The sequence below is a fragment of the Hemicordylus capensis genome, chromosome 16 (genome assembly GCF_027244095.1).
Source record: "Hemicordylus capensis ecotype Gifberg chromosome 16, rHemCap1.1.pri, whole genome shotgun sequence".
NCBI lineage: Eukaryota > Metazoa > Chordata > Lepidosauria > Squamata > Cordylidae > Hemicordylus > Hemicordylus capensis.
The window spans coordinates 8463157-8487377 of NC_069672.1; the positions used below are offsets into that span (position 1 = coordinate 8463157).

At 48.9% G+C, this 24221-nt stretch overlaps 1 protein-coding gene across 1 annotated transcript; it reads right to left on the reverse strand.

Annotated features, from left to right (window-relative positions):
• LOC128338636 (zinc finger protein 665-like) lies at positions 1–20671 on the reverse strand. The gene is made up of 12 exons (XM_053281356.1): positions 20501–20671; positions 17914–18427; positions 17538–17649; positions 15594–15676; positions 14186–14306; positions 10827–12012; positions 8910–8987; positions 6812–7325; positions 5629–5743; positions 3700–3782; positions 3323–3443; positions 1–1609 (listed from the first exon to the last, which is right to left on the reverse strand). The coding sequence occupies exons 2-12, from the start codon at positions 18373–18375 to the stop codon at positions 591–593; spliced, it is 3894 nt and encodes a 1297-aa protein (XP_053137331.1). The 5' UTR covers positions 18376–18427; positions 20501–20671; the 3' UTR covers positions 1–590.
• Between the last annotated feature and the right edge of the window lie 3550 nt (positions 20672–24221).

A 24221-nucleotide genomic window follows, 5' to 3' on the forward strand; every position in this document is an offset into this window, starting at 1 on the left:
ACCAATACAGACATTTATTAAGAGCCAATGAAAAGAAAGTATATGCTGTGAAGCACTAATAGTCATGAATCAGTTGGAATCAATTATGCACATTTATTCATAACCGAGTCGGTAAAACACGGGGTCCCAGTTCTCTCAGAAGGTAAGGCAAAGTGTGCCGTCAAGTCGATTTCAACCCCTGGCGCCCACAGAACCCTGTGGTTGTCTTTGGTAGAATACAGGAGGGGTTAACCATTGCCGTCTCCCGCACAGTATGAGATGATGCCTTTCAGCATCTTCCTAGATCGCTGCTGCCCGATAGAGCACCAGTGGGGATTTGAACTGGCAACCTTCTGCTTGTTAGTTGAGCATTTCCCCACTTCGTCTCAGCGATGCCAAGGGAGCGTTTAAGGTGACTGCTCAGAAGGTAACAAGTGTAAAAACAAGTCAAATCAGAAGAAGACATTTCAACAAGGTTTTATATTTCATACAGTGAGGTTTATCGTCAGTTTTATCTGCCGTTTCAGGTGTATGATTTTCATCGTGTATGAGTTGGTTCAGGTGTGGTAAGCTTTGCCTTCCTCCTGAAGCTCTTGTGAAACTCCAAGCATTTATACGGTTTTCTCCCCAGTGTGGGTTCTACGGTGTCTAGTAAGATCTCCACTCCTTTTGAAGCTCTTTCCACACTGCAAACATCCATATGGTTTCTCTCCAGTGTGGGTTCTATGGTGTACCGTAAGATCTCCCCTCCAGCTGAAGCTATTTCCACACTCATAGCATTTATGTGGTGTCTCCCCAGTTTGGATTTTATGATGACTAGTAAGAGCTCCACTGAGTCTGAAGCTTTTTCCACACTCCAAGCATTTATGAAGTTTCCCCCGTGTGTGGGTTCTATGATGTATAGTTAGCTTTCCACTCGTTCTGAAGCTCTTTCCACATTCCAAGCATTTATACGGTTTCTCCCCAGTGTGGGTTCTACGATGTGCAGTAAGATCTCCACTCCAGCTGAAGCTCTTTCCACACTCCAAGCATTTATACGGTTTCTCCCCAGTGTGAGTTCTTCGGTGTGCCGTAAGTGCCTCGCTCCGGCTGAAGCTCTTTCCACATTCCAGGCATTTATGAGGTTTCTCCCCAGTGTGGATTCTATGGTGTTTATTAAGATATCCACTGGTGCTGAAGCTCTTTCCACACTCCAAGCATTTATACGGTTTCTCCCCAGTGTGGGTTCTACGATGTGCAGTAAGATCTCCACTCCGGCTGAAGCTCTTTCCACACTCCAGGCATTTATGAGGTTTCTCCCCAGTGTGGATTCTATGGTGTTTATTAAGATATCCACTGGTGCTGAAGCTCTTTCCACACTCCAAGCATTCGTATAGTTCCTTCCCTGCCTGTATTTCCCACTGAGGTTGAGAACTCAGTTCTGAACTGGAGGCTTTCCTACGTGGAGGGCACAGGCTGTTTTCTCGTTCTTTCTGCACTATTTGCTGGGTTCCATGATGAGAAGGGGACGATCCATTCCCGTTCTTCCCTTTTGCTCCCATTTTTTGTTTCGGTTGTTTCCTCTTTCCCCAACTTGTACTTCCCAGAATGCCTCCGCTAGGTTTCCCCTCATTCTTCCACCTATCACCTTCTGGAACCAAGAAAGAAAACTGGTCAGTCGCAGATAGAAAAAGAGCCTTAAGGAGAACCTATGGGAATAAAGGGTGGAAACCCAGACAAGAGGCTGTCACCATTTCCGTATGTGATTACGCTAAAAGCTCCTGGACTGGAATTAAGGAAAAAATGAAAAATATCTTGCAAATTGAACTGGCTTTAGACCCTCTTAGGCAGTAAGCTGAAGAAGGAAATCAGGGAGGCATCAAAGCGAGACAGAGTAGTAATCATGGGTGGCTTTACTCACCCTCATTTAGCCTGGGCAAATTCACATTCAGGTCATGACTGTACCTTAGGACAATTGAAACCAAACAAGAAGGGAGACACCAACCCAACCAAAATGGAAAGGAAAAGGAGGAATGGAGGCCTTTGGGAAACTGCTTCTTTTTAGACTCCGTGCCCACACCTGAAAGTTGCTGTAAGGGTCCAAGCCAGGAATTTTAGCTGAGTCACCTCTCCCTGTGCCTTGTGGGCTGACCCGGTCTTAAATTAACTAAAAGAATCGCCGATAGGTTGAATTCGCAGCCACTAAATGCTCCTCAAGCACTAAGGCTTTTCTGACTGAAGGGAGTGATAACCCTCTGTCCCCTCTTTAGCTGGCACATATTAAAACGTAGCTCCACTTTTATATGTTTAAGTGGGAAGTAGCCGGCTTGGCAGTCCTTTTTTGGGGAGGGGGAGCGTGCTCTGGAGAGCTCTTCCCCCTCTTCCAGAGTCAGGCAAACACTCTGAGACGAAGTTTAAAATGAGAATAAACCAATTTATTATTGTTTTCCAAAATAAGCAGGTTCAGGGTTTTAAAGCGTAATGTTTTCAAATGAGGTTGTTTTTGTCGTGGTTACAAAAACGGGTATACATCACACACAGACAGGAAAAGTAACCTAACGCATCTAATGTAATTCTCACTAATACTTTTCCGAAATCAAATTCCAGGAGCCTCAACCTGGCCTTCTCTCTCCTCCTGTCGCTCACCAGACTCTGGTGAAGCCAACCCTGGCCCTGGGACCGACAGAACTCACCCTGAAAGAGCCTTACACAACTCCACTGCAACACTCTCCTTCAAGGCACACCCTTCTTCTCCCCAGAAGCCCCTGGGGAACCCTTTAGATGATACTGAACCTCCCACACAGTATGTGATGATGGCTTTCAGCACCTTCCTATATTGCTGCTACCCAATATAGGTGTTTCCCATAGTCTGGGAAACATACCAGCGGGGGTTCGAACTGACAACCTCTTGCTCCCTAGGCAAGTTGCTTCCCCGCTGCGCCATTAGGGGGTACCTAAACCCAGATCTTCCAGGTTCTAGTTTGACGCTAACCACTAGGCTTGTTCACATGAACAGACTTAGGGCAGGTTCGTCCTACCTCACGGATGTCCCCAGCTGCTGACTGAGGGCGGGCAAAAACCTCTCCTGCCCACACGATCACCTCCTCTCGCTCCCACCTTGGTTTTCAGTTGCAGATGACCGGCTAATTGAAGAGCAATCACCTTTCGATTTAGGGAAGGAGGCTTCTCCTAAGCCAAGCCCGGCTGTACCGACAAGCCTTCTCTATCGCACTGGCTTTGTGGCCCAGAAGCAGATCAATCACAAGACCTGGGCAATTTTTCCACCACCTACTCACCCGCTGAGCAAACTGGGCTGATCTCCCTCTCACTTTGACTTCCCCCTTCCAGGAACACAAAGTCTTACCCAGAGCGGCCAGATTTGCAGCATTCTCGTCCATGACCTCTCTGTGCAGGGCTCTTTGGGCTGGATCCAGCAGCGCCCATTCCTCCTCCGTGAAATGCACAGCCACTTCCTCAAAGGTCACCTAGCCGTGAAAGGAGGAGGAAACATGGGATACCTTGCAGATCACAGAATGTGTCTTTCCCTCTGACGAACGATCCAAAAGGGGGTGTTCAAGAAAGGGTGGGAGGTAAGAAAGACGAGGGATGTTCCTCTGCAGGCTCATCAGTTATCATTATATACAGCCACCCCCCAACTTACAAACAAAGCTCCATAATATATTAAATCAATGAAGCCACTGTCCGTCCTGCATCCTGCTCCCCCAACAATCTCTCCCCTACCTGATCCGGTCCTCCTGAAGCTTCTTCCGCTCCACTGGAAAGGAGAGATGGCTGAGGATTCCTGGGCCCTATCCTTCCGACACCTGCAAAGGGCACAAAAGGGATGGGAAGAGGGAGGAGAAAAGAGATGCAGATTCGGACACACGATCGACAACTGCCTTAACCCATTATATTTCTCAACTGCAGGAGAGGCGGGAGAAACGTGCCTACCCCTAAAAACAGAATCAAAGGAGCATAAAAGCATGGCAAGGATTTCAGAGACTCTCCTTTTCCTCAAGTTGATCAGAAAGGCAATGGGGCAAGAGATGAAAAGGGGAATGGGACAGGGAAAGGACTTCCAGGGGAGGAGTTTCGGACGCTCCCTCCCTGGATGGTTTTTCCAAAGCAAGGATGGTTGGAGAGCTGAGCTGATCTTGCAGCCGTGAGCATGAATTGTCCCTTTTGCTAAGCAGAGCCCACCCTGATTTGCCTTTGGATGGGTGACTACACATGAGCACTGTAAGATCTTCCCCTTCGGGAGGGGGCTGTCGCTCAGTGGTGGAGCTTGTGCTTTGCATGGAAAAGGCCCCAGGTTCGATTCCTGGCAGCATCTCCAGACCGGACTGGGAAAGACTCCTGCCTGAAACCCTGGAGACTCAGTCAGTATAGACGAGGGATTCTCAACGTTGGGTCCCCAGATGTTATTGGGCTTCAACTCCCGTATTCCTCAGCCCCAGTGGCCTTTGGTTGGGGATTATGGGAGTTGAAGGCCCAATGTTGAGAAACCCTGGCTGTAGAGAATACTGAGATGGATAGACCGATGATCTGAGGCATCAGGAGGCATCTTCCCCTGTACCTAGAAACTAGAGACTGTGATGGGTGGCAGATTCCTTGCCCTAAAGGCTGCAGTGCAAACCAAATCATGCAGTAGGAGGGTGTGTGTGTGTGTGTGTGTGTGTGTGTGTGTGTGTGTGTGTGGTTTACTCAAAGGAGCTGCCTTGCCTCCCACCTGCCCCATGAGATCCTCCCCTCAGCAAACATTTTCTGCTCTCTGCCTTCCCTCGGGATCTCTGGAGTGCAGCCCTGTAGGAAACAGGGACGGAAAGCAGAGAAAATACTGAATGGGCTCAAGAAGTGCTTTTTTTGGAGGAGCATGTGAGAAGTGCTTTTCCTACAAGGAACCACAGGGGTCCTGCAGTGGGGGAGCAGGTGGGAACACGGTCCACCCTCTGGGGTCAGCGATGCCGAGGGAGCGTTCAACAGGAAGGACAATTGATGATTTCCACAGATGATTCAGCCTTTAAACAAATTTTGTCTTTATGCACACTTTATGCACACTCAAAACTCCACGAAAGCAAAAGTGTCTCTGAATGTGCAAGCTGGAGTAGATGACTCCCGAGATGGCTGAAAACAGAACATTTCCAAAACTTCACAACAGGCTGGAAAAGAGCATCTTCCCGAAACGGGTTCAGGGGAACGATAAAGCAAAACACAGAAAGGGTGTGCACAAAACCGGGTTGCCCGTTCCGGTTCGAGTCTAGACCAGACTCGAACCGGGCCAGGCACGTTAGATGTAGGCACCTCCCCAACCGCCTCCCCTGGTCTGATTCGGGGTGGGTGGGAATTGCAATTCTTTTTTTAAAAATTGTTTTTAAATGTACTCACCCCCTCTGGGGAGCACTGCCGCAGCTGTGCAAAAGATTTCCAGAGGTCCCCCTGCCAGCCTCCGTGTATGATCCAACTGCCCAGTTCATGCGGTCTTCGGCCTGATACGGGCCTGTCCTCCATGGCAGTGGCCATTTGAGGCCGTCACGCATGGCCAATGGGTCTCTGCGTGGCCTGGGGCGTGTGGAGGCTGGCAGGGAGGGGGAACCTCTGGAAATCCTCTCACGGTCATGGCAGTGCCCCTCCGGAGGGGATGAATGCTTCCCCCCCAAAAAAATCAAATACCTCCATCACCCTCCTGTGAGATCCCACTGGACAACAGCAGCCTATTCCTGGTGTCTGACGGAGCCTCCTCTGCCTCAGGGAAATGAGGGGTTGCTTCTGACAGCAGGTCTTGCATCTGAAAGGCACAGAAGAAGAGATTCTCAGGAGCAGGGAACAGGGGAAGTGAAGCTTGTACAAAAGGGACGGGCTCCACTTGAACCAAGACGGAATCCGACTTTTGGCGCTTGAGATCAAAAAGGTTGCAGAGAAGCTTTTAAAATGACGCCTGGGGGATTGCCAGCAGGAACTAGGTGGTACCTGATTCGGCAAACAAAATCCCCTAAGGCACGAGGGTGCAAACGTTTCCAATAAACCCGAATGGGACAGAGTGGAATCAGGAGTTTAACACATGACAGCTGATAGTATCCACCCAAGAGTTCTGAAGGAACTCCAATGTGAAATTGCTGATCTCCTAGCAAAAATATGTAACTTGTCCCTACAGTCAGGCTCTATACCAGAGGACTGGAAAGCAGTTAACGTTAACTCCGGTTTTCAAAAATGGATCCAGCGGGGATCAGGGGAATTATAGGCTAGTGAGCTTAACTTTGGTGCTGTGTAAATTGGTTCTGCCTATAGGTTCTGGCTACAGGCCACCTCCAGCCTCAGAGGAAAGGCCAATTGCAGGGGAGCAACAGCAAGAGAGAAGGCATGCCCTCACCTCTTGCCTGTGGGCTTCTCTGAGGCATCTGGTGGGCCACTGTGGGAAACAGGATGCTGGACTAGATGGGACACCTTGGGCCTGATCCAGCAGAGCTGTTCTTATGAAAGAGGGATTAGCAAGGGAATGCTGCAGAAAACACGCAAAGATCCTTATACTGAATCAAACACTTGGTCCATCTCGTACAGAATTGTCTACAGTGACTGGCAGCAGCTCACCAAGGGTTCAGGCAGGAGTCTTTCCCAGCCCTACCTGGAGATGCTGCCAGAGGTAGAACTTGGGACTTTCTGCATGCAAAGCAGACTAAGCTGGGCTATGGCCAGATCTCCGAGAAGGTCCCTGACCCATGAAGGCATTGAGGTGGGTGGATCATCTCCATGAGTCATTTCCAGGTTCTCAGGCAACTTCTGCCCAGTTTTAGGGTCTCCTGCCTCATTTTCCCAGCCTTTTACAACTCACAAGGGCTAAGAGAAGCCGCTCTCTCACCTGCTGCTCTTCCGGCTTCTGCTCCTCTACCCGGCTCAGGAGGAAACCTTCGGCCAGAGCCACCGCCTGGAAAGTGGTCTCTGCTCCGCATTCTCTGACCCAGCTCTCCATCTCCGTGGGCAGGATGGTCAGGAACTGCTCCAGCACCACCAGGTCTATGATCTGCTTCTTGGTGTGCCTTTCTGGCTTCAGCCACCGGCAGCAAAGCCTGTGGAGTTGGCTGCAAACCTCTCGGGGCCCCTCGGCCTCCCGGTAGCAGAACTGCCTGAAGCTTTGATGCTGCACACCTGGGCTGGTGGTGTCCTCTTCGACTCCCAGCATCTTCTGCTTAGCTCTTTCCCAAAATTCCCGGCAGCTCCCTACCTGTCTGGCCTTGGGGCATTTTCTTGCTTCCCGGTCAGCCGAGTCTTCCTTTTCTATCTTTAATCCCTGCTCCACGGCAGCTCTGAAAAATATCTCCATGTGGAGGGATGGAGATGTTTGGCACCCAAATTCCACCTCATGGATCTCTTCCCTGTAGGAAAAGGAGAGAAACGCTAAGCGTCAAAGAGAATCTAGAAAGACAGTGTGAGGGGCAGGCAAAGGGGTCTTCCCTTGAGGCCCACAGAACGAAGCCCTCAATCCAGCATCCTTCCCTGATTGCTCCCCTGCCCTCGGCTTTCCCACACCTGGGAGCATCTTTGCTGGTTCCAAGGACTCCATCCTCCCCAGCTTGATTTAGCCCTCAAAGTCCAAGGACAGGTGTGGTTGTGTGTCGGATGCCCTTTGGGTAAGTAACCCACTTGCTACCCCTCAGACTCTTTGGCATATATGAGACCAATATCCCAGTCTTAGGAAGCACTTGTGAAAACAGCTGGTATTTTCTTCCGATATGATAACTTGATGCTTACGGGGGATTGTGGGAGAGGAAAGAAAGCCTTCCAGAACCTTGGCAATGTTGAATCAACAGGCTCTCTTTCTCTTAAGCTGACTCAATTGATGTGGACTATCGATTGATAGGCAAAACTGGACTAGGACGGGGAAGACCCGAGTTCGAATCCCCATTCAACCATGTAACTCACTGGGTGACTCTGGGCCAGTCACGTATCTTTCTGCCTATCCTACTTCACAGGGTCGTTGTGAGGACAAAAATAACCATCTACACCGCTCTGAGCTCCTCGGAGGAAGAGCGGGAGAGAAATGTACTAAATAAATAAATAAAATAATTCATTTTCCCTTGTCCATTTTATCTTGAACAAGCCTGTAAGGCAGGCTCAGCTGTGAGAGAGCGGCGAGCCCAAAGTTAGCTTGTGAGCTTTGTGACTTAGTGGGGATTCGAAGGGGACGGGGGTGGGTGGGTGGGGTCTGTCTCTAACCACTACCCCACACTGTGCTGCCAACATGCTGGCATAGGTTCGGCACTCAAAGAGAGCAGGGATAGGCAACCTTTGGCATCCAGATGTTGCTGGACTACAACTCCCAGCATTCCCAAGGACAATTCATGATGGCGGGGGATACTGGTAGTTGCAGGCTCGCAAAATCTGGAGTGCTGGAAGTTGCCTGCTCCTGACATGCTAAACTGTCCAAAAAGCCAGAATGAGACAGAAAAAATAGACATAAAATAGAGGAAGAGATTCCCAGCAGCAGGGAGTAGAGAGAGAGGGATTAGAAAGGAAAAGGTTCAGGAAAGAGCCGGAGGAAGCTGGCTTGGGTTGTACTGAGTCAGACCCTTGGTCCATCTGGCTCAGGATTGTCTGCACTGACTGGCAGCAGCTCTCCAAGGTTTCAGGCAGGGGTCTTTCCCAGCCAAACCTGGAGATATGCTGCCAGGTGGTTTCTCCTGCAAGATTGCTGCATGCAAAGCAGATGCTTTAGCATTGAGCTAGGGCACCTCAAGGGGAATCTCTTCCAGTGCTCACCCATGTGGTCTCCCATTCAAATGCAAACCAGAGCAGACCCTGCTTAGCCAAGGGGCAAATTCATGCTTGCCACCCCAGGGCCAGCTCTCCTCCCATAAATCGGATCTTTTAAGCAGGGAAGGGTTAATAAAAGGAAAGCCTTGTTTTTTTTAAAAAAGTTCTTGGTTGCAAAAAAAAAAAGATGTAAAATATGCACGTACCCTGCAGTCGAAGCAGTGTTGCGTTTTACAAGCCATCCGTTGCTCAATAATTTGCTTGCCCGGAAGCAGAAATCCCGGCTGCGCATGCTCAGCAACCAGAATTCACTAGACTACTTCAGCCACCTAGAGGCAAAGCCTCTGCAAACCTGCTACACTTTGGATTTGCAAGCATTAAAGAGACGATGCTCTTCTGTTTGGACACTTGGCAATGCTCACTGGCTTCACGGCTGGCTCCCTTCACTCTCAGCTCAACGAAAAACACATGCAATGGTTTTTAAAGCTGCATTAAGTGTTTAACATTCCACTTTAAAAAATCTTTTCATTCAGACACACAGGGACATATCTATTGCATCACTTATTCAACGTTCAGCCCCCACCCCATCATTTGCTTGGGGATTTCATCGGATTTTATTTATTATTTCTCTGTGTAAACCGCCCTGAGCCATTTTTAGAAGGGCGGTATAGAAATTAAATAAATAAGTAAATGTTGGGGTTGGTGGGGTCCTTAGAGGCCATCTAGTCCAGCCCCCCCTGCTCAGTGTGAGAAATGGCTACAGCACTTTTGACAGGGGCCACCTAGCCTCTCCTCCCCTCTCCTGCCAAGGAGAGTCCAGCACAAGCAACCCATTCCACTAACTCAAGCTGCAAGCTCTGCACCCAACTGCTGCCTGTTCTGAGATGGAGGGGAGGGCAGGGCTGATCCAATACCCATTACTTACACACACACACACACACACACACACACACACACACACACACATTTATTTATTTTACTCCCACCCCATATATTTATTTATTTTACTCCCATGGTGGGCAGGTCTATCAAGGGCGACTAGTCTGGTGGCTGTGGGCCACCTCCAGCCTCAGAGGCACGATGCCTCTCAACACCAGTTGCAGGGGAGCAACAGCAGGAGAGAGGCCATGCACATCCTTCTTGCCTGTGGGCTTCCCGGAGGCATCTGGTGGGCCACTGTGTGAAACAGGATGCTGGACTCGATGGACCTTCTTGGGCCTGATCCAGCCGGGCTGTTCTTATGAGTACACCTCTAGGGTTCTTATCATGACTCAAATCTTTTGTAATGAGAAGGTAGTTTCTTTCCAGGGCCTTATCTGTATTCCTGTTGAGTTGACTGATGCTTTTTAGCTTGTTAGGGGCATTCTCTAAAGAGGGTAGGTAGAAAGGTCAATCTGAGTGCAGGAAAACCTTGACTGGGAGTTAACACGCTTTAGTCAACTCTGGGGTCTACTTAGGGCATCACAGCATCAGGAAGGCCTGCCTCTAATCCCCTTTCAATCCACTCTGGTAGCTGTCAAATCGCGGGGGGGGGGACCAGTCCACTCCCGTGAGACTCCTGAGCATATTAAAAGTGAGATCCCCAAACTTGGAGACTCAAAACATAACCAGGGGGGCTTCTGGGAGCAGGCAGAAGAGCAGTGCTGGCAACAACCCCATCTGCAATAGCAGGTATTTGTCTTTTCTCCCCGCCACCCGACACACACTTAGGATAGAGATAGTCCATTACATGAACCCAGTTGGGTCGTCAGACACTGACTGGCAGCAACTCCTCAAGGTTTCAGGCAGGCTTTTCCCAGCCCTACTTGAAGATGTTGCCAGGGATTGAACCTGAGGCCATCTGCATAGAAAGCAGGTGCTCAATTTTAGAGCTACAGGCACACCTGATGAATATATGAAGCTCCCAATCCAGCTCAGTACTGTCTACACTGGGCAACACAGAGATGTATTCAAAGTCAAGGAAAAGGAAGAGTATGCTGTGAAACACTAATATTCACAAATCAGTTGAAGCCAATTGCTGTATGCACATTTATTCATCACACAGACCCAAAAACTCAAGTATAAACACTTGGTCACAATCCACTCAAAATTATTAGATATCAAAGCAGCAGAAGAAATTTCACAAGGTTTTAGAATTCACACAGTGAGAAAGATCCTCAGCTTTATCACCCTGTATGCGTTTGCGCATGTGCAGTAAGGGTTGACTTCCTCCTGAAGCTCTTTCCACACTCCAAGCATTCATGTGATATAGGAAGCTGTACAGTCTGGCAGAAGCTCTTTCCATGCTCCATTTATATGGTTTCTCCCCAGTGTGGGTTCTACGATGCCTAGTCAGAGTGGAATTGATGCTGAAGCTCTTTCCACACTCTAAGCATTTATATGGTTTCTCCCCAGTGTGGGTTCTCTGGTGTATAGTCAGATATGCACTTGTGCTGAAGCTCTTTCCACACTCCAAGCATTTGTGTGGTTCCTCGCCAGTGTGAGTTCTATGATGTATAGTAAGCTGTCCACTCCGGCGGAAGTTTTTTCCACACTCCAAGCATTTATATGGTTTCTCCCCAGTGTGGGTTCTACAATGCCTAGTAAGATCTGAACGTGTACTGAAGGTCTTTCCACACTCCAAGCATTCATAAGATTTCTCCCCAGTGTGGGTTCTATAATGTATAGTAAGGTGTCCAATCTGGTGGAAACTTTTTCCACACTCCAAGCATTTGTGCGGTTTCTCCCCAGTGTGGATTCTCTGGTGTATAGTAAGATCTCCCCTCTTGATGAAGCTCTTTCCACACTCCAAGCATTTATATGGTTTCTCCCCACTGTGGGTTCTCTGGTGTGTAGTCAGATATTTACTTGTGCTGAAGCTCTTTCCACACTCCAAGCATTTGTGTGGTTTCTCCCCAGTGTGGATTCTCTGGTGTACAGTAAGATCTCCCCTCTTGATGAAGCTCTTTCCACATTCCAAGCATTTATATGTTTTCTCCCTACTGTGGATTCTCTGGTGTATAGTCAGATATCCACTCGTGCTGAAGCTCTTTCCACACTCCATACATTTATTTGGTTTCTCCCCTGTGTGCATTTCCCACTGAGGTTGAGAGCTTGGTTCTGAACTGGAGCTTTTCCTAAATGGAGGGCACAGGCTTCTCTCTCTCGCTTTCTGCATTCTTTGTTGGATTCCATGATGAGAAGGGGATGATCCATTCCTGCTCTTCCACTTTGCCGCCGTTTTTCGATTCTGTTGTTCCTTCTTTTTCCTTCTTGCACCTCCCAAGATTTCTCCGCTGGGTTTTCCCTCATTCTTCCAACTGTCGCCTTCTGAAACCAAAAGAGAAAACCGATCAGAGCCTGAGATAGAAAAAGAGCCTTCAGGAGAACCTATGAGAAGAACTGGTGGAAACGCAAAGATGGGGCTGGCATCTTTTGCCATATTTGATAGCTATGGGGTTACGCTAAAAGTTATAGGACTGAGAGGAAGGAAAGAATGGAAAATACCTTGCAAATTGAACTGGCTTCAGACCCTCTTATGCAGTGATCTGAAGCTGAAGGAGGAAATCAGGGAGGTATCAAAGTAAGACAGAGTTGTAATCATGGGTGGCTTTAATCACCCTCACTCAGCCTGGGCAAATTCACATTCAGGGCCTTACAAACAGGCCAGATTTCTAGATAGGCTAAAGGACTGTGCCTTCGGACATCTAAAACCAAACAAGAAGGGAAGCGCCCCACCAAGCACAAGGGAGTGGAAAAGCAGCAACTGAGGCCTCGGGGAAACGGCTTCTTTTAAGCTTCAGTCCCCACACCTGAAAGATGGGGAGAATCATGCTCACTTAACATACAGGATTGTTGTGTGAATTACAATCAACTCATGCCCAAGAGAGCTTTGCTCACTTGCAAGCGCTATACCAGTGGGGAACCATTGTGCAATACACATGCTAAATTTTATTCTTGGTTGGGGGTACTGATGAAATGTAGGCTAGAACTCCTTTTCTCCTAGTAACATGTAGTTTAAAAGGTGTGTGACAGTGATGTTAAGGGATGCAGCTTCCTTTACTGCATATTCCTGGGGGATGATAACTTATTCTGGGAAAAGATAACATGCTCCACATATGGCTTAAAGCTGTCCTGGGGCTGCATTGTGAGGTCTACCAAGGTTTCTTAAATGCCAAAAAACTGAGTACAGACACATTTCAAGGTGGAAATCCTCTTCCTCAAGGGAAAGTCTTCATATCACACACTGCAAGGGTCACACAGATCTTGGAGTTGTGGTGAAACGCTCACTTCCATGTCCCTGGTTTGTGTCCACTTTGGTTGGTGGTGATGCGGATTTTAGCCACGTTCAGCTGGGGGTGGGTGGGGGGAATTCTGCAGCCCTCATCTAAGGAGAGGAGAGCTGGTCTTGTAGTAGCAAGCATGACTTGTCCCCTTAGCTAAGTAGGGTCCGCTCTGGTTGCATATGAATGGGAGACTAGAAGTGTGAGCAAGATATTCTCCTCAGGGGATGGAGCTGCTCTGGGAAGAGCATCTAGGTTCCAAGTTCCCTCCCTGGCAGCATCTCCAAGATAGGGCTGAGAGAAATTCCTGCCTACAATTTGGAGAAGCTGCTGCCACTTGGAACTTGGAACCTTCTGCTCTTCCCAGAGTAGCAACTCCATCCCCTGAGGAGAACATCTTACAGTGTTCACACTTCTAGTCTCCCATTCATATGCAACCAGGGTGGACCCTGCTTAGCTAAGAGGACAAGTCATGCTTGCTACCACCAGACCAGCTCTCCTCTCCTGGGGACATTGCAGAGGACTGAACGTATGGCCACATTCAGAAAGGAGGGCTGATGTTCTGCAGCCCTGGTATAGACTGTGCCTAATTAGATGGACCTAGATCCTGTTCCCATCTGAGGCCTCCTCGTATCTTTAGGGTCAGTCAGAGAGAGCCTCCTCAGGGATGAGTTTGGCTTCATGCATCAATATCCCACCCATCTTCCCCTTTTACTCCTATAACAATCTGATGAAGGAGGTCAGAGATTCTTGGTTCAAAGCCACCAATCAGCTTCATGGCTATCTGAGGGGGTACCTGAACCCAGATCTTCCAGGTTCTAGCTTGACGCTAACTACTAGCCTTGTTCGCACAACCAGATGTAGGGCTGGTTCATTCTACCTCTCAGTCCCACCCATCTGCTGACTGAGGTTGGGCGAAAACCCCTCCTGTCCAGCTGCTGTTGCCCACAGGATCACTTCCTCCTGCTCCAAACTTGGTCTTCAGCTGCAGATGACCAATTGAAGAACACTCAGCTTTCGCTTTAAGGAAGGAGGCTTCTCCTAACTAAAGCCCGGACGTGTGAACAAGGCTTCTCTATTGCACTGGCTCCCTGGCCCAGAAATGGATCAAACTCAAGACCTTGGCAATATTTCCACCATATTATCATCAGTGGAGCAAACCAGGCCAATCTCCCTCTCAATTTCACTGTCTTCTTTCAGGGGGAAAGAGGGTGTCTTACCCAGAGCGGCCAGATTCGCAGCATTCTCCTCCACGACTTCTCTGTGCAAGGCTCTTTGGGCCGGATCCAGCAGAACCCACTCCTCCTCTGTGAAATGCACAGCCACGTCCTCAGAGGTCACCTATCCACAAGAGAGGGAGGAAACACTGGATACCTTGCAGATCACAGATCGTGTCTCTCCCTTTGAAGCAGGATCCAAAAAGGTCATCCCAAGAGAGGGGGTATAAAAAAAGACGGGGATGTTCCCCTACAGGCACCTCAGTTATAAAAAATTCTATACAGCCGCTTCCCAACTTACAAGCAAACCTTCAAACAGAGGGTGTTAGATATAGAGAAGCAAAGAGACCTTAGTTTGATTGCTCCTAGGAATATTCGTGACAGTTTTTTAAATTGCCTGCCGCTTATTCAACCCAACTGTCTACTTTCAGGTTGAGAAGAGTTTTCCCCCAGGCATGATTTAATGTTCTTCCCTCGGCTGTATTAGACGGAAGATATAAAAGAGTCCCTCTAAGGAATCGCCTCTGCCCTTGTGGTGTAGGCGCGGTTGAGTCAATAGCTCATGTTTTGATTCACTGTTCCTTTAATAAATCAATTCGTTCTTTTTGGATTGAGCCTTACATGAAGAAACGTTCTGGGCTTTCTGAGGATTATCATGTTGCTTTCTTTCTAGTGGATTGCCAAGAGGAGACGACTTACAGAATCGCATGTTTTGCGGCGTGCAAAATACGATGCTTGCAAACGGGTGTTTTAAATTTATTTTATTTGGTTTTAGATTTTTAATTGTGTACTTACTGTTCAGGTGCTGTTTTGTTTGGTCATTGACTGTAAATAAAAATAACGAACGAACGAACGAACTTAAATTAATGAAGTCCCCAACTGACAAACGCCCATTTGCATGTTACGAACCAGTCATCCCTCTTGGGAATTACATGTGTTCCGAGTTATGAACATCCAACCTACACACTTTTGGAACACAACCCATTTGTCAGTTGGGGATTTCATGTACTGCTTTTCAACAAGAAGGTTCAAAATGGTTTATGTAGCAAAAAAAGTAAAGGTGGGTGGGGGTCGGGGTCGGGGAGATGGTGTCCTGTCTCAAAAGGGCTCCGATTCTCACCAAAAAAGCACAGTGGAGACCTGAGCCAAAGCCACTGGGAAAGATGCTCTCTCGAGCGGAAGAGGCACAGATGCTCTCCCCACTACTGAAGACTTGAGAGCTAAGCATCTCAAAGGCACCCCTTTGCCTAGTTAGCCAGACTCCAGCCTTCCTACCCAGTGGCGACTTCAGGCCTACTAGCCAGCAGCTGGGTCAGAAGCCCAAGGAAAGAGAGCTTCTTCCAGGGATAACTGAAGGATAGAGGTCCTCTGTCCATCCCGCATTCTCCTTCCCCAACAACCTCTCCCCTACCTGATCCGGTCCTCCTGAAGCTTCTTCCACTCCACTGGAAAGGAGAAATGACTGAGGATGCCAGGGTCCTAGCCTTTCAGCACCTGCAAAGGACACAAAAGGGACGGGGAGATGGAGGAGAAAGAAATAGAGTGAGAACCCACAGAGCCCTGTGGTTTTTTTTGGAAGAATACAGAAGGAGTTGACCATTGCCTCCCCCCGCGAAGTACGAGACGATGCCTTTCAACTTCTTCCTAGATCGCTGCTGCCCGATACAGCACCATATGTTCGAACCGGGGATTCGAACCGGCAACCTTCTGCTTGTTAGTCAAGCATTTCCCCACTGTGCCACTTAAGGTGACTCTGGCCTTGCAGTAGTGAGCATAGATGGTCCCTGTTGCTAAACAGGGTCTGCCCTGGTTTGCCTTTGGATGGGTGACTACACATGAGCCCTGCAAGATCTTCCCCTTAGGGATGGGGCTGTAGCTCAGTGGTAGCTCCAGATAGGGTGGGTCTACACCAGGCCTGCTCAACTTAGGCCCCCCAGCTGTTTTTGGACTACAACTCCCATAATTCTAAGCCACAGCAGCCAATAACCAGGAATTATGGGAATTGTAGGCCAACATCTGCAGGAGGGCCGAAGTTGAGCAGGCCTGGTCTACGCAGATAGGGTCTACACTCAGTCAGTGTAGAAAATACTGAGCTAGATGGACCAATGGTCTGAAAACAGCTTCTCCTGTTCCTAGAAAACCAGAGACTGTGATGGGTGGCAGATTCCTTTCCCCGGAGGCTGCAGTGCAAACCAAATCATGCAGTTAAGAGTTGGCAGGGGGTAGGTGGCGGGTGTCACTTGAAGGAGCAGCGTTAACATCCGCCTGCCCAATTAACTGCTCTCCGGGAAGATTTCCCACTCTCTGCCTTCCCTTGGGAAACTTTTGAGTGCAGCACTGTAGAAAACTATGACACAAAGCAGAGAAAATATGGAGGAGGGACAGAAGAGCTTGTTGCGGGGAGCATGTGAAAAGCGCCTTTCCTACAAATAACAACCACAGAGGTCCCACAGTGGGAGAGCAAGTGGGAACACTTTCCACCCTCTGCAGTCAGTGATGCCGAGGGAGCATTTATTTATTTTTACATTTATATCCCGCTCTTCCTTCAAGGAGCCCAGAGCAGTGTACTACATACTTAGGTTTCTCCTCACAACAACCCTGTGAAGTAGGTTAGGCTGAGGGAGAAGTGACTGGCCCAGAGTCACCCAGCAAGTCTCATGGCTGAAGGGGGATTTGAACTCGGGTCTCCCCGGTCCCTGACCAGCACTCTAACCACTACACCACGCTGGCTCTCTCTCTCTCTTTTTTTAACAGGAAGGATGTTTGATGATCTCCACAGATTATTCATCCTGGATACAAATGTTGTATTTATGCACACTTTTATACTTAAATTCCATGAAAGAAAAGAAGTCTCTGAATGTACTAGCCTGAGACTGCTGAAACAGAAGATTTCCAAAACTTCACAACAGGGTGGAAAGGAGCATCTTCCCTAAATGGGCTCAGGGGAACATCAAAGCAGACCACAGTAGGGGTGTGCACAAAACCGGGTTGCCCGGTTCGGTTCGAGTCCAGACCAGAATCGAACCGTACTGGGCATGTTTGATTTTGGCACCTCCCCATCCCCCCCCCCGAACCAAACTGTCTAAGTGTAGCAGTTTTTCTTTAAAAAAATTTTTTTTTCATGAGGTCTTTGGCCCCTTGCGGGCCTGCCCTCTGTGGCAGTGGCCATTTCGGAGGCATGCTCAATGTCTTTTGAAGATTTCCAAAACTTTCCAGAGGCTGGAAGAGAGCATCTTCCTCAAATGGGCTTGGGGAGGTGGGACATCAAATCAGACCACAGATAGCAGGGATATTTGAGAAAGGGGGGTCTCAAGGGGGCACCCACCCCATCTCACTTGACCTAGCAAGACCATACCTCCATCAGCTTCCTCTGAGATCCCACTGGATGGTGGCCTCTGCCTGGTTTCTGATGGAGCCTCCTCTGCCTCAGGGAAATCAGGGGCGGCTTCTGGCAGCTGGTCTGGCATCTGAAAGGGACAAAATAAGAGATTATCAGCAGCAGGGAAGGGATGGAAAGAGGGATTAGAGAGGGAGTGGTGCAGGTTAGACCCAGAGGAAAGATCACAAAGGCCCCTGACTCCCCTAGAAGACCCCTGACTCACAAATCGCTCATGGATCATCTCCATGAGCGATTTCCTTGGGCAACTTCTGCCTTGTTCTAGGTAGGGTCTCCTGCCTCACCTTTTCGGCATTCTGCAACTCACAAGGGCTAAGCCAAGCCGCTCTCTCACCTGCTGCTCTTCCGGCTTCTGCTCCTCTTCCCGGCTCAGGAGGAAACCTTCTGCCAGAGCCACCGCCTGGGAAGTGGTCTCCGCTCCGCATTCTCTGACCCAGCTCTCCATCTCCGCGGGCAGGATGGTCAGGAACTGCTCCAGCACCACCAGGTCTACGATCTGCTTCTTGGTGTGCCTTTCCGGCTTCAGCCACCGGCAGCAAAGCCTGTGGAGTTGGCTGCAAACCTCTCGGGGCCCCTCAGCTTCCCGGTAGCAGAACTGCCTGAAGCTTTGATGCTGCACATCTGGGCTGGTGGCGTCCTCTTCAACTCCCAGCATCTTCTGCTCAGCTCTTTCCCAGAATTCCCTGCTGCTCCCCATCTGGTTGGCCTCAGGGTCTTTTCCTGCTTCGTGACCATCCAAATCTTCCTTTTCTATCTTTAAACCCTGCTCCAAGCCAGCTCTGAAAAATATCTCCATGTTGAGGGATGGAGATTATTGGCACCCAAATTCCACCTCATGGATCTCTTCCCTGTAGGAAAAGGAGAGAAACTCAAAGAATCAAAACAAATCTAGAATGACAGTGTGGGGGCAGGCAGACGGGGTTTTCCCTTGAGGGCCACAGAACCTAGCCCTCAACGCAGCATCCTTCCCTTCGGTCTGTCCCCGATCACTCCTCTGCTCTTGGCTTTCCCACACCAAGGAGCATCTTTAATGGTTCCAAGCACCCCATCCTCCCCATCTTGATTTGGCACTCAAAGACATAGGAACATAGGAAGCTGCCATATACTGAGCCACACCATTGGTCTATCTAGCTCAGGATTGTCTTCACAGACTGGCAGCGGCTTCTCCAAGGTTGCAGGCAGGAATCTCTCTCAGCCCTGTCTTGGAGATGCTGCCAGGGAGGGAACTTGGAACCTAGATGCTCTTCCCAGAGCAGCTCCATCCCTTAAGAGGAATATCTTCCAGTGCTCATACTTCTAGTCTCCCATTCATATGCAACCAGGGCAGGTCCTACTTAGCTAAGGGGACAAGTCATGCTTGCTACCACCAGGCCAGAACCACGGACAGGTGTGGCTGTGTGGTGGTTGCTCTTTGGGTAAGTAACCCCCCTGAGACCCCTCAGACTCTTTGATGCATCCGAGACCAATTTCCCCTTCTCAGGAACCACTTGTGAGAACAGCCTATATCTTCTTCCGATACGATATCGTAACGCTATCCTCTTATGTAACACTTGCGGTGAAACTGGGAGAAGAAAGAAAACCTCCCAGCACCTTGGCAATGTCGAATTAAAAGGCTCTCCTTTACTTAAGCCGACTCAAATTGATGTAGAATATGGGTCTACGGGCAAAATATTTGGTTTTTACATCGAACAAACTTGTAAGGCAGTCTCAGCTGAGAGAGAGAGCGAGAGCGGTGACCCCCAAGTGAGCTAGTCAGCTTCATGACTGAGTGGGGATATGAAGGTGGGTCATTGGCTCTAACCACTACTCCACACTGTGCTGCCAGCATGCTAGAATGTGGTTCAGTCCTCAAAGAGAGCCGGGGCAGGCATGCAACCTTCGGCATCCAGATGTTGCAGAACTACAACTCCCAGCATTCCCAGGGACAATTCATGATGGCTGGAGATATTGGGGATTGCAAGCCAGCAATATCTGGAGTGCTGGAAGTTGTCAGCTCCTGAAATGCTCAGCTGTCTAAAAAAGCCAGAAGAAGACGGAATAGCAGACAGAAAATAGACAGAGGAAGAGATTCCCAGCAGCAGGGATTGGGGTGGTTAGAAAAGGAATGGTGGAGGAAAGCGCCAGAGAAAGCTGCCCTTGTGCTGAGTCAGGCACTTGTCCGTATCGCTCAGGATTGTCTACACTGACTGGCAGCAGCGCTCCAGTGTTTTAGGGCCAGCCCCACCTGGAAGCGTTTCACACATGGGGCTTTTGAAGCCCTTTAACTTGCATCTCCTCCGGAATGGAAGGGGTGCGTTCACATATCGGCTAGATTTACCCCGAAGTCCCTGCGGGTTATGGGGGTCCATTTCACACACAATCCGGGTTGTTCACTGTGCATTATGAGCGTAGCCCGATTTATATCCGGGATTTTTTTAAAAATCCACTCTTTGCAGCGGTTTTTTGAGACAACTTCAGGTCCGCAGTAAAAGCCTCCCAGGAAACTTGCAGTGAAACCCGCTGTGCATAAAAGGCCCTAGAGATGCTGCAGAGATCTGGGTCCTTCTGTGTGGCCTCATCCCACAAAGGGAATATCTTACCGTGCTCACATGTAGTATCCAGCGTTCCCTCTAACAGGGATCCCTAGATGTTGTGGGCTACAACTCCCAGAACCCCCAGCCAAAGGCCCCTGCAGCGGGGGATGCTGGGAGTTGTAGTCAACCACATCCGGGAATCCCTGTGAGTGGGAACAGCGGTAGAAGTATCCCATTCAATTGCAAACCATGGCAAACCCTGCTTAGCCGAGGGGGCCATGCACGCTTGCTACCACGAGACCAGCTCTCCTCCCATAAAGTTTCAAAAACTGGACCTTTTAAACAGAGAAGTGTTAATCATAGGAAGGCCATTGCGGACACTTTTATGGTTGCTGTTGCAATGAGTACCTTTGGATCCAAGCAGGGTTGCTTTAAGGATTAACAGCAGGACCGACACTCAGGCCTCCGTCTGAGTCCCTTTGCTATCTCCTTCAGCTTGCAAAGTGGGTACTCAGAAGCAGCGTCTGAGCATGCTCAGCAACCAGAATTCATTAGACTACTTCAGCCACCTAGAGGCAAAACAGCTGCAGAAATGCTGCACTCGGGACCTATCATGGTTATATACATTGACAAGCATAAAGGTAAAGTGTGCCGTCAAATCAATTTCGACTCCTGGCGCCCACAGAGCCCTGTGGTTTTCTTTGGAAGAATACAGGAGGGGTTGACCATTGCCTCCTCCCACACAGTATGAGATGATGCCGTTCAGCATCTTCCTATATCGCTGCTGCCCAATAGAGTACCAGTGTCTAAAACCCTGGGAAAGTTTCCTGTTTTCTCACAAATTGCCGGTGGGGGGCACACAGGTGGCCCTTTGCAGTTCCAGACTTTGGGGGGGGGGGGCGGGGGTCACACTTCAGCTGTGGAAAGTCTCCTAACCCTGAATTCTTGAACTGCCTCTTGCGTTTGGATCTTGGCAGCTCTGCTGAACTGTAAGATGTTCCCTTTAGGGGATGGAGCCGCTCTGGGAAGAGCATCCAGGTTCCAAGTTCCCTCCCTGGCAGCATCTCCAAGAGAGGGCTGAGAGAGAGACTCCTGCCTGCAGCCTTGGAGAAGCCGCTGCCGGTCTGGGTAGACAATGCTGAGCGAGAGGGACCAATGGTCTGACTCAGTATATGGCAGCTTCCTATGTTCCTAGGTGTACAACGATCAGCTAATAAAAAAATATGTATATCCATCATCCGTTCTAGGAGGGGTATTGGAAAGAGGGGGAGGGATACAAATAATGCTATAAAATGAACAGTGTAGAAGAACGTGAATCACAGTCTCAACTCCCTGCCCACAGGGACAGATCCGGCTGGTAAAAGGGACCTGGCTGTAGTGTAGGCCTTGTCCCAAATCACTGTGTTCCTCCACACACCCCACTCCAACATGGTCCCAACCACTCTGGCAGGCTCGTGTCCGAAAAGCCTCTCAGTGAGTATCAGGGCTGAGCAGGGATTTGAACCTGGGTCTTCCAAATCCTAGCCTAACACGCCAACCACACCTGGCAGAGCAGGAGTTCTTGGACTACAACACCCATCACCCCCCAACCATTGTGGCATGGCATGATGGGAGTTGTAGTGCAAGCACTTCTGGAGACCCAAGGTTGAGAACTCCTGCTTTAGAGGGGAAATGGACAGCCAGTTATTAAAGTATGCAGTGCCTTTTTTTTTTTTTTTTTAATGGCGGAAGGAACTAAGATATCTGGGGCACTGGGGCGGTAGAGAAGCCACAGGTGTACAAAACAAAAGTTGAAAAGTAGCATCCATGCTGCCCTCTCTGTCTGCTTGCAAACAGGAGGCGAAAGGGAAGATGTCCTAATTAAATATCAATTGCAAAGACAGACTTCCCCCCTTTCCCTGGCTTGACACTCACTGCTGGCTGAAAGCTTTGGAGGCCATCTGGGGCTGGAGCAAAGAGCTTTTGCAAACCCTCCTGCCTTCTTTCTTTCCCTATCCCAACACCACACCCAAACCCCGCTGCACAGGTTGATGCTGCTGGCTGAGCTCCTCGCAGCCACGCGGGGACATTTTTAACTGGAGAAAAGGCCGCAGGGAGGTAGACCACCAGCCCTCCACCCCTCTCCCAGGACACACCTGCCTTTGTGTCGAATCGGTGTCGACTCCTGGTGACTACAGAGCCTCGTGGCTGTCTTTGGTAGAATACCGGAGGGGTTGACCATTGCCTCCTCCCGCACAGTATGAGATGATGATGCCTTTCAGCATCTTCCGATATCGCTGCTGCCCGATATAGGAGTTTCCCATATTCTGGGAAACACACCAGCGGGGATTCGAACTAACAACCTCTTGTTCCCTAAGCAAGTCACTTCCCTGCTGCGCCATTAGGGGGCGCCTTTCCCTTACCTTCGTCTTTATCCAAAGGGGGGCGGGTCAGCAGCCAGTAGACAGGCATGGAAAAAGGCAGGCAATGTTTCATGCAGGGAGAGGGAGAGGGAGGGAGAGGGAGAGAGAGAAGTGAAATCCAGCAATTATGTATGCGGCAGAATGCAGAACTCCTGGCCCCAAGCAAGCAAGCAAGCAACCTTTCCCTGACTCCTCCAGTCTCCTTCTGAGGACAGGGAGGGAAGCTGAGAGGAAGGGAAGGAAGTTTTTTCCTTCACTTTGCAGGGAAGCGGCTGTCAACTCCCCAAAGGAAGGGCTGCACCCCACCTCCTGCACAAACCAGCCTCAGGGGGATCAGGAGATCAGTGGGTCCGAAATATGCAGAGCACAGGAGGCCGCTGCTGGGGAGTCAAAGGAAAAGGAGGAGCCTACACACACACACTCACTCTACTCAGAGTGGTACTTGGCCATTGTGGCAGGGGATGATAGGACTTGTAGTCCAACAACATCTGGGGACCCACGTCTGAGAACACCTGCCATAAGTTCATTACTCAGGAGCTTTCTGCCGGCTTCCTCAGCTTAAGTTGCATTGTTCTGAGGGTGGATTACACACACACACCACTTTTTGTCGGAAGATATTTGAGAATGTGCTTGAGCAGCGAAAAATATTAGTTTTAATAGTAGCAAGCTCGCTAAGGTCAAATGGTGCTTTTTGGTATCTGGTACATCCCGTCTTTTGCCTTGAAGGCGTTTGATTATGTCTGGGTGAGAGAAGTCACACTTGAGAGCATCTGGGACCTTTTGTGTTAAAAGGTGGGGTGTCGGCTTGTATGCAATGCGCAAGTGTGGAATGTATTGTTATCTCAATATAAAAGAGACATAGAAACTGCTAGAGTGCTTGGTCCCAGTGAGCTCCCAAACTCAGCCACACCAACAATCCAGCTCAGTATTGTCTGCCCTGACCAATACAGAAATGTATTCAGAGTCAATGAAAAGAAGGTGTATGCTGTGAAACATTAATATTCATGAATCCCTTGGTACCAATTATGCTCATTTATTCATAAAACAGACCCCAAAACACCACTATCAACCGCTGGGTCCCAATTTCCTCAGAAGGTAACAAGAGTAAAAGAAAGTTGAATCATAAGAAGAAAGTTCTTAAGGTTTTATATTTTACAGCAAGGCAGATTCTTAAGTCTGTCTTCAGTTTCCTGTATATGAATCTTACCGCCTTAAGTTTGCTCACTTGCATTAAGGTTTGTTTTCTCAGCCAGTCTGTTTATTATGGTCAAAAGAACCCAAATACAGCATAAAACACAACAACAGAAGAAACAATTTGATGCACTTTTACATATCAACAAAAACAATCATTTAAGCTTTTCATTTCCTCCTACGTTTCATTTGTTGCACCCAGGGCCTTTGAATGGGGCAGTTTATAAACGTAAGAAATAAATAAATAAATAAATAAATAAATAAATAAATAATCACAGCTGCTAAAAATTTAGCTACAGCAAGGGTTATCTCAGACCTGGAATCAGATCAGAGGAATTCCGCATATACCTGGATCAAATGACCAGGTTGTGATATTAATAATGAGCAGATAAGATTTTGTCTTAAATCAGCATAAAACCCACAGACCAAAAGTACACGCTCCACAGACTCCATTTCTAGATTATTACATGGACAGAATCTTTGCATGAGTGGTACACACTGGAATCTGCCTAACACCACCTGCGAAGGAAAAGCAT